At 43.1% G+C, this 10110-nt stretch overlaps 1 protein-coding gene across 2 annotated transcripts; it reads left to right on the top strand.

The window, feature by feature from the left end:
- Positions 1-249: 249 nt before the first annotated feature.
- On the top strand, positions 250-7693 carry LOC147889484 (uncharacterized). 2 transcript variants are annotated; one of them, XM_087391602.1, is made up of 8 exons: positions 250-3214; positions 3306-3398; positions 3494-3559; positions 3669-3734; positions 3835-4158; positions 4241-4366; positions 4498-4620; positions 7388-7693. In XM_087391602.1, the coding sequence occupies exons 1-7, from the start codon at positions 2081-2083 to the stop codon at positions 4516-4518; spliced, it is 1830 nt and encodes a 609-aa protein (XP_087247728.1). In that variant the 5' UTR covers positions 250-2080; the 3' UTR covers positions 4519-4620; positions 7388-7693. The 2 variants fall into 2 exon arrangements, with proteins under 2 accessions (XP_087247728.1, XP_087247727.1); XM_087391601.1 differs by having other exon boundaries at positions 251-3214; positions 7281-7693.
- The last annotated feature ends 2417 nt before the right edge of the window (positions 7694-10110 follow it).

Genomic DNA, 10110 nt, shown 5'->3' with positions numbered 1-10110 from the left:
GGGAACAGCTTGGACCTGTGCCAAAACGGGCATATGTGCCACGATCGACCTAGATGGGAACATGCTCTTAACTAGTAGATCTTGGCAGGTCTATTGACTAGCAGATCTTGGATCATTGCCCCTGGTTGATTTTGGCCCCCCATATGTGGCCCTATGTTGAGAACTCAGTGCGTGAACATGATCTAAGCGATATTTCCATTCCTTTGGCGAATTTCTGAATGGAATCAATGGATCTCGATAACAAGTTGGCGATTGAAAATTTGCCAAGTTGGAGTCCATAGGCGGCGGAACGAAGGTTGCAAGATTTGATCGTTTCGCAAGGAGAGAGAACGTAGAGCTCAACTCTGTCACCGACAAGCTGCAAAGTTGCTGTTTTCCCCACAGATTGAGCTGGACTGAATGATCATAGATTTGTCTGTGCAGCTTGCAAGGTAGAAGCGGAACTTTGATACGAAGCTCAAAAACTGCGTTTCGCAGTGAGCAAAGTGCACAATTGGGCTATGTCTCTGTCTTTCTCGTCAAATTTGCGCATCCAAGACAGGCCATTTGAGCAAGTTTGGCTACAACTTAGGAGGAGAGAAGAAGAGCTCAATTCTGTCAGCGACATACTGCAAACCCGCTGTTTTCCTCACAAGATTGCAGCAATAAAAGAGCTGGGAGGAATCATCGGAGATTTCCATTTGCAGTCTGTGAAATATAGTAGGAAGCTCAACAAAAACTCTGCCCTTTGCAATAATAAGCACAGCTGTGATCAAATTTGCCCAATTGGGCTCTGTCTCTGTCTCTACCGTCAAATTACGCATCCAAGAAAGAATTTGGGCTCGTTGATGTGATGCAAATCTGGGATAGAGGATTCAGGAAAGCTGAAAATCTTTTGTCTTTTGCAGTGAGCAAAGCTGTGATCCAATTGCTGTGTCAAATGTGAATGTTGGGCCTGTGGATTCTGATGCAAATTGGGTTCTTTTTGATAGGAAGCTCAAAAGCCTTGTCTGTTGCAGTGATGTTATCAAACCCATGTGATCAAAGTTGTCCAATTGGGTTCTGTCTGCGCAGATCTGTGTCTGTCAAACTGCGCATTCATTCATCCAAGGAAGGATCATTTGAATTTTGGGGTTGTCGAGTCGGATGCAAATTGGGTTCTTTAAGATTGTAATTTGTACTCCCTGCAACTGCCCAGATCTTTTGCCTGCAGCTGCAACCTCTACAGGCTCCACTCTAATCTTTAAGGAAAATTAGTCAGCTGTTTGCTCACGTTTCTTGATGACTGTTTTTGCCCATCCATGATCCTCTCCCCTACCTTCCCTGTTGAGTTCCCTCACAGTTGCTTCACCGAATTGCTCCCCTTTAACCGCTTTGCCAAACAATCCTGCCTAGCTTTCTGCACCTTCTACCCACCCATCTTTCGGTTTGCTCGCCCATTTTTAGTCTGTAGTTGAAGCTCCCTTCATCAATTACGATCCATCTCCATTGACCTTCAACTCGGCATTGGGCACCCTCTTCCCTTTCTTCAACACAGCTCATGCCACAGATCCAGACTCTGTCCATGTGCCATCTTTAGTATCTTTCTCGTTTGTGGGTTGCAATACTCTTTTACTTCTGCAAAGCATCGGCTTCCCTTTGCATCTTCCCGACAGTTGAGGGTTGTCTTTGCCGAAGCTCTCTTCTTTCAGCTTCCTCTTTCATCATATAGCATATCCGGCACCTCCTGCTCACGAGTCTTTCCCTTCTCTTGGTCTGCTCCTCATAATTCCGTCGTTCCTTTTGCTTTTAGAAACAGAGACCAACTTCAATGAACCTCCGATGTGGCTGTTAACAAGGCTTTCTCCTCGGTTGCATCGACTTTTCGACCATCCGAACGTACGCCCTTCTTGAATGTTATGCATTCCGGTGCCATTTTGGAAAGACTACATCTGTAACCGAACTTTTTGTGCGAATGGTTCCGTGCGATGAGTAGCTTTTTCGAACATCGTTCTCGTTGGGAAGTGGGTTAATCATTGCGGAAGCTTCTTGAGTAAAAAAAATTCTTGAAAACTTGGGGAGGGGAGGGCAAAGTTCCGGACATTGATGCGAACTATTAGTCATGTCGGGCAAGGGAAATACTCCGAGCCGTTCGACCAAAGCAGTACACGGGGACAAGCAGCACCCAGGAAACAACAAGGGGTGCAACGATGTTGAAGGTCCTGATGACCCTTTCGAGGACGAGATGATCACATGGCTGCAATATCCGGTAGAGGATACATTCGACAGAGGTTATTGTTCAGATCTCTTTGGGCAGTGGCCACTGGCGGTAGCGAAGGCACCGACGAGTGGAGCCGATGCGGTAAGTGCCGGGATTTCTGGGAATGTTCGGACTGCAACCACCATGGGAAATGCGGGTGATGAGCATCATGTAGGAAGAGGGCCTTCGTTGAGGTCAGCTAGTGCTGAGGCTGCATTAGCTTTGGGAGCTGGCCGAGCTGCAGGGCTTATTCCACAGGCAGATATGGAGGCGTTCAGTAAGGTCAGAACATCAATGCAACCTCCTCCTCGGATCATAGGTTCTCAACCGAGGAATGGGGGATCGTTTGGTTCACCGTATCCCTCTTCCCAAAAGCATTCCGGAAGATCGGAAACCTCAACAGTATCGTCTTCTATGCCCCCTCCGAGATTTCGGAATGCCAGTTCACTTTCTAACAAATTGCCTCTGCAGCCGACTCAAGGCGGACTGCGCACTTTTTCTAGTGATTGCCCACGGCCTTCTGTTGGTCTCAGAGCTATGGTTTCTCCAGCTAGTAAGCGTAAAGACGACCAGGACAAGGTAGAAGCAATAAAAAATATAGCCTCGGGCTCCACTATTTCTCAATCATCATTCTTTATGGATCCTGATGCATCAAGAAAGGTTTCAGATGAACGCTTGGAGTTTCCAAGTTCACAGGAAAGTGGCTGTAGCCATATCACTGAGGAAGCCACCATGAAAAGGGCCACCGATCATCTGGCTGATGTTGGCAGGGGAGGACAGGTATGTTCTACAACAGTAAATGTTCAGACCTCTGGAAATTTGGCACCTGCTATCATGGAGAGTCAAAGGCCAAAATCGAAGGCAGATGTTTGTGAAGTGCCTGATGTTGCGTTGACATCTTGTTCTGGGGGATCGCAAGCTAGTGCAGACATAAGCACGAAGGAGGCCTCCTTCAGTGGGAAGGGGAAGATGGAGGACTCCGAATGTCTGAGTGAAGTACGTGTTTTGTTGTTTTGTGTTTGCTATATCTTAATATCTGAGAGGTCGGTCCTAAAAGAGAACATTTCTTGATGTTGAACACATGCAGGAAGCGGAGGGTGAATCTGCTGAGACAAAACAGCCGCGCAAGCGTTCTTCAAAGAGAAGCAGAGCTGCAGAAGTTCACAATCTTTCTGAGAGGGTAACGCAAAGCTTCTTGCGTACGACACAGTGTGTGTGCCCCTGCCTTCGTTGCCATTGCCTTGACTAAATCCATGTGTATTAATCATTCAACAGAAAAGACGCAACAGAATCAATGAGAAGATGAAAGCTCTCCAGGACCTTATTCCCAATGCAAATAAGGTTGGTCAATTGCCCATGTGATCTTTTATGCAGGTTGCTGACTGTCATCACACCTACTAGGAGGCTTATTGTAAGGTCCTAAATCGCATGTCTGTGGCCTGTTTTGCAGACTGACAAGGCTTCCATGCTGGATGAGGCAATTGAGTACCTAAAGACGCTGCAATCTCAGCTACAGGTGAGTCTCGCAGAGTGTGCATGGGATATTTGATTTCTAGCATGCTGTACTTCAGGTTCTATAAAAATGAGGATCTATAATGGTTCTTCTTGAATTACAGATGGTTTCAATGCGAAGTGGCATGAGTGTGCCTCCCATGATGATTCCTTCAGGAATGCCACACTTGCAAATGCCACAAATGGCTCCACTCCACCCAATAGGACTTGGTGTACCAGTAGGGCATGCAGGGATGGGGATGGGTATGGGAATGATGGATTGGTCACATGGAGTCACGGGAAGGCCATTTCACTCTCTTGCAGGACCACTCCCACATTTTAATATCCCATTTCAGACCTCAACCATAGTCGATACTCAAAATTGCAGTCAAGTCTCTAATAATACAGAGTTGTGTGAATTTCCAGCTTCGCAACTGCTTTCTCCTCAGGTGTGTTAAGAAGGGTGATTTTCAAAATTTCTGTATTCTATAAAGAGGATGCTCAAACTGATACTTGCATTACCTGTGTCAGCTATCTGACCAACCACATTTTGGTCCACAAAATCTAATGTACTATCAGCTGCATCACCAGCAAAGCCAACCTTGTCCTCCCAGCCATCCACATGGCACTGGGATGGTTGAAGCATCCGATGAGCAGGTTTTGTATTTTCCAAACTTGTATATTATGCAGAATGATTCTGGACAATATTGTGGGATCAAAGAATTTTCCAGGTTCTTGCTGTTAATACTATATAACTAGGGGCTTACATCTTTACACATTGCTTTCAGATTGTGCAGAGAGAGAAGTGAGTTGGAAGAATTGCAGCGGGATTCACTTTAATGGCTGACATCAAGGCAGGCCACGTCAGATGAAGCACAGGGGTCAATTCGTGTGAACCTATCAGATTCAAGGTAGAATGCCTGTTCCTTCTGTTAACGTTTTCCTGCAGTTTCTTTTTAGAGACACGTGATGAGTACATGTGTGCGGTGCTCCATGCTATTCTCAACTCAGTCTACTGTACAGCTTATGAAAGAGTAACTATTTAACATTGTATTCCTCTTTTTTAAAAGTTTTGGGTCTCGATATAGCTACATGGTTCTTTTTTTTGCTTTTTTTAACTTGGATTCTTTGGGAGATTCTAAAATGAAATCAGATAGTCTTCACAAGCAGTTGTAGCTTGAATGATGAGTATCTACTTTTGATTAGACTTCTCATTTAGCCCTTGTCACGGCTGAGTCTGCCCTTCATGTTCCGAGTGGTGGCAGAAACTCAATACGAAAGGCCTTTGCATAAATGAATGCGCAAGTATGTGTAGGTATGTGGATTTGTATGTGTGAGGGCATATGTTTATACCATGGTCTACCTCCCACTGTTGGGTGCTGATGACATCGGTGGGGTGTCGTAGTAGCTAGTCCTTGCTATGCCTGATGGAATTTATGATTTCAACCTTGTGAGTGACTTTCATGAGATTGAAACTCCACTATGTATTGCGTTGTAGAGGATGAGTTTGGGCATGTTCCCAGATTCCCTAAGCAAGTTTTTGCTCGGGTTTTTTTGGGAGAGACAAATGAAATTGCAGTCTTCACAAGCAGTTGTAGCTTGAATGAAGAGAATGTGGACTACTTTTTGATTGGCCTTCTCCTTTAGTGCTAGCCGTTGTCGTGGCTGAGTCTGCCCTTCACCTCCGGAGTGCTGATGGAACTCAGTATGAAGACCTTTGTATAAATGGATTCTCAAGTATGTGTGGATGTGTGATTTGTATCCTGAGAGCATATGTTTAAACTATGGTCTACACCCACTGTTGGACGCTGATGACGTGGTGGGGATTTCACAAGTGAAATAAATAGTAAAGATTGTAAGAGCGTTTCTAAGAGAATATAGCCTTCAAACTCTCAATATATTCAAGTAGTAGTGATTGAATCTATTCCTAAAGCTCATAACTTTCATTCACATATGAGCTCTCAAAGAGCTCCACAAGTTCAAAGAAAAGATGACATGGTAAATAGGACCTCATTCCTCTTGGACTTATCTTCTCGTGAGATTAACGAGCGATTATGTACAATCTTGTATAATCTTTTCAATGCATACTAAGCTCAAAAAAACTCATAAGCTCATGTGAGAAATCATGCACTTTCAGAAGACCGGATAAGGTTTAAGACCTCATACAATTGACTAGAGGTAAGTAGAGCTTAATGTTCTTCACGTAGTATAACTAGGAAGCCAATCACGCCACCTATGGATGCAATCACACCACCTAAGGATTATAGACTGCTTGTAGCGTTGTTCTATTGCTTGTACCGTGCATTAGGGCACCATCGAATAATATGTATAGCAGACACTTATTGAGGCTGAACACTTTGACTTGTGAAGAAAATGCAAATCATCAAGCTACATCTGTAAAAAATAAGAAGGACCGCCCTGGATTGAGATATCCGTAGAGGGATTCCGTTCCTTCTTCCGAGCTGGATGCTATATCCCACACCGAGGAAGTTTATTGGAATTCTTAATTAGTTTCAAGATATATGCCCACAAATGTACAATAATTGAGATGATATTCTAAAGGTAGTCCCTGATATGGGTGATGGAGTTTATGGTTTTCCACCTTGTGACTATCATAAGATTGAAACTGCACACTGTGTTTTTAGAACTACATGGTACTGTGTTCCAGAAATTCTCTCTCTCTCTCTCTCTCTCTCTCTCTCTCTGTGCATTAAGCCTCAGAAGTTATCTACTTGGTAGAGGCACTTGCACTCTCTCTAATCTTCTAGTTTGAATTTGTTATAACATTTAAGAAGCCCTCTGCCCTACTCTCTTCTCTATCTCTTCGTCCAGCCTGCCTGCAAATTCCTATAATTCCTCATAGGGCTCATGCAGTTATATTGAAGCAAATTTGTGGATTTCTATGTGCAAATACTATCAGATCTGGTTTCTTACGCTTGTAACTTTGCGATGTGTCTTTCCAGTTCTCATTACTTTATCTTCAACCATTTCCCTTCCTGTTTCCTTTATGCTATTGGGCTTCTATCATATGACAATCTTGCTGGATGTCTCCAAGTTTTTTTTTTTTTCCTCATCTAAATCGTAGTTTGCTTGCTTGTTATTGTCATCACAAGGGTGCACCTCTGTAATCCATCCAACCAGTTGGACACTTACACACAGACACAACATACATATCTATATATACAAATACTTACATAGACACATGTATGCATATATACATACATACATAAATGTTTAATATATGGATTATATACATATATGCGCATGTGCATTTGCATATGCGTGTGCCTACAATAAATTAAATAAATGTGTTTGTGTGTGCGTGTGCGGTTGCAGTGTTTATGTATTTTATGTATATCTGAGTGTTTGTGGCTTGTCATTGTAAGCATTATTTGGCATTTGTGTTAAGTGTGTTGCGGAAGTTCAACCATTGATGAGCTGTGTCTGAGTATATTGCTGTGCAATGAAAGCTACATGTCGACATATGGCCCTAATCAGCTTTGAACTGTTGTCTTTCTGGCGTTGTCAAACTGTGTATTTCTAACACAACTGTGGTGTATTTGGACTCCAGTTTGTGGTGCTGGCTGGAGATCGCAAGATGTCTTTGCTGACAGGTTGTCCTTGGGAAACAGTTCTTAGGACTAGAGTACTGATCCAGCATGGATTATCTATTGTCAGGCCTTAACTTGAAGTGCTTCGGAAAATCAGTGCGGCCAGAAAACTTCTGCCATGATTGCAGTGCTCATAGAACGAGTCCTCATTTTGGACTGCGTGTATCCTATTGCAAGTAAAATGCCACTTGCCTTCAGATGTCTGCTCAAGTGCAGCTCTCTCGAATTTGAAGGAGGCTAGGACTCAATGAGAATCTGGTGAGATAGAAGTGTGCAATCATGCTTAAACCTGCAACGAAGATAGAGTTTTGTATCTGCGCAGCATTTGTTCTTTTTGTCTACCCTCCAGGTTATATGAGTTTTGAGTTGGACATTTCTATGTCTACTAGCTATTTACTGCTTGGAACTGAGTAAGACTTGAAAATTTTTTGGGTGTGACGGGGGAGGAGGGTACGCTTTTCAGGTGTAAGATGAGTAGGCTCTTAGATGAGATCTGAAGGTGCAAAAATGTGGGTTTTAAGGAACTGTCAGGGACAAGATGAGTTTCCGCAATCTCTCTCTCTCTCTCTCTCTCTCTCTACACACACACACACTCACACACAGCCGCATCATGTACACTCACAATATTCACTCTCTTGCATGAAAATTCCATGGAGTTTTGTGCACCTCTCCCCCACATGTGACTTACCCAAACTTCCCTTCCCTTGGGTACACCCCTCCTGTCATTCTCTTCCACTTTCACGTCACACCTTCATCTCCTCCTTGTGCGCTCTTTTGCCCTTGTTTTGCACACATCCTCTTTGGTCACCCCCCATCTTTTGCCACCACCTCTCCTGAGCTCATTTGACGCACATTGTTGTGCACAGCACTATGCAAATGCTCATCCATTGTGCACACACTCTTTTTGGTGACTTCCCTTATCTTACCGTTACCCCTCTTTGGCTTCATTTCGTGCACATTCTAAGATACCATGCACATTCAATTGTTCACATCCACCGTGCATGTATTATCTTGTAGAACGTTTACTGCAGAATGTGTAATATAGCATGTTCATTTATAAGAAAGGGTCTTGTACGTGGCAGAGTTCACACTTCGTTGTTATAATTTTAAACTTGGCTTTGAAAATAAAAGTGAGATCTTCAAAGAATAAGGATTAAAACCTTATTGTAAATTGTCCCTTTGAATGCACACCCTATAGATGGAAGAGGTGCACTGAACTTTCGATACCTTTGGCTGTTCTTTTAGATCGTGCTTCAACCAATGCTTCGAGGTTGTCTTTTTTCAATTCTACAAATTTTAGTGTGTGTGATATGAATGGTGATTATGTAGAACTATAGCAACCATCATTGGTCTTAGTTATCATCATTGCGTCCTCACTCGCATCATAGGATCTCTCTCAGCTCTCTGTCTAGCCTCGTCTAGCGAAGAGCTGGCCAGTTCATCTATTGAAAGCTCGAAAGTCCACTGCCACGGGCAGATAAGGCGTCAAATCCACGAGCTACCGTCATCCAGTTCGCAAATTCAAAGTCCAATGCTCCTAAATTTCATTTTGTCTAAGCGTCGACACCTTTGGGCTTCAGTCTACTTTAATCTCAAGTTCAATTCAGTTCACTTGGGTTGGACCCCTAGCATCTATGCAGGAGGACATGGAGCCTACCAAGCTGAAGTCGTTTGTGACCTCGACTCCAGTGAGGAGGATTTCTTACTCAACTATTGCAGCTTTTGCCCCGACTCCTAGCACAGAGACATATCAAAGGATGCAGACCATTTCAAATCAACAGGAACGTATTTATTATCTAGAGCTTGGAATTTGAGAGTTCAAGCTTCCGCTTGTAGCTATAGAAAGGAGAGTTCATGATACGGAGGGCAATTAATGGTAAGCAAGAAGTCATTAATAAGGTACTACGCGAATGTTAAGCATCCCCATCGACGCTACAACTAGTTTCTAAAGTGCAGGAAATAGCACTACTCGGGCAAGATCAATGAAGGAAGAGATGATTGCCGAAGCGAAAGAGCAAGAATCTAGAATGAAAATTACAACGATGTTACGCATTGAGGGATTAAAAGATGAATGCCTTCATGATGATGAGGAGATAGACACAAGTGACATAATCATATGCCTTACGTAAGTACCACAAGTTGAATGGGATGAGAATGATATATTCAATATAAGCCAAACTTGGCACACAAGCACAAGTTTACTTTAGAGGGAGCTCCAAGGGTTAAGATTCTCAAACAAACACTAAGTTGAGGGGTACAAAGATTTGGAGATCGAAGGAGCTCACTCCGATCTAGCATAAACAATGAAATAGTGAACTCGCCAAAGTAAAGGGCACACACAAAGTAGGCAATGGCTAGTTTATCGAGATGGTCAAGCATTAATTAGGGACTTTAAATCTAAACCCAAGACTCTCACTCTTTAGCCAATGTTATGAAGGCCATTTTAATATCTTTAGAATGTAGTTATGCCCTGTTATTGGAGGGTTTGTGCACTCTCCCAATGCTCTGGTTATCTAAATGTAGGAAGTCACTTCTATTGCAATCTTGTCTCATAGACCTGTGATGTCTTGTACAGATCTTTCTCCAAATTTCATCATCATTAGTATTAATGCTAGGCTACTTTAATGTGCATGTCTCTCTCTCTCACAACCTTACAAGACAAGGTATGAGAGAGTATGTTATAAGGCCTATAACGTTACATATGATTGTGCCAAGCTATAGAGTACACAAGTAGCCTGTGACCTTCCACCTAGATGGATAGAGGAAAGAATTGAAGTTTGACACCCTCGG

This window comes from Dipteris shenzhenensis, chromosome 20 (assembly GCF_047967505.1).
Source record: "Dipteris shenzhenensis isolate YYH24624 ecotype China chromosome 20, Dip_SZ_1.0, whole genome shotgun sequence".
Lineage (NCBI taxonomy): Eukaryota > Viridiplantae > Streptophyta > Polypodiopsida > Gleicheniales > Dipteridaceae > Dipteris > Dipteris shenzhenensis.
Note: the sequence above shows the minus strand (reverse complement) of the source record. Positions and strands in the feature narration are given on the sequence as shown.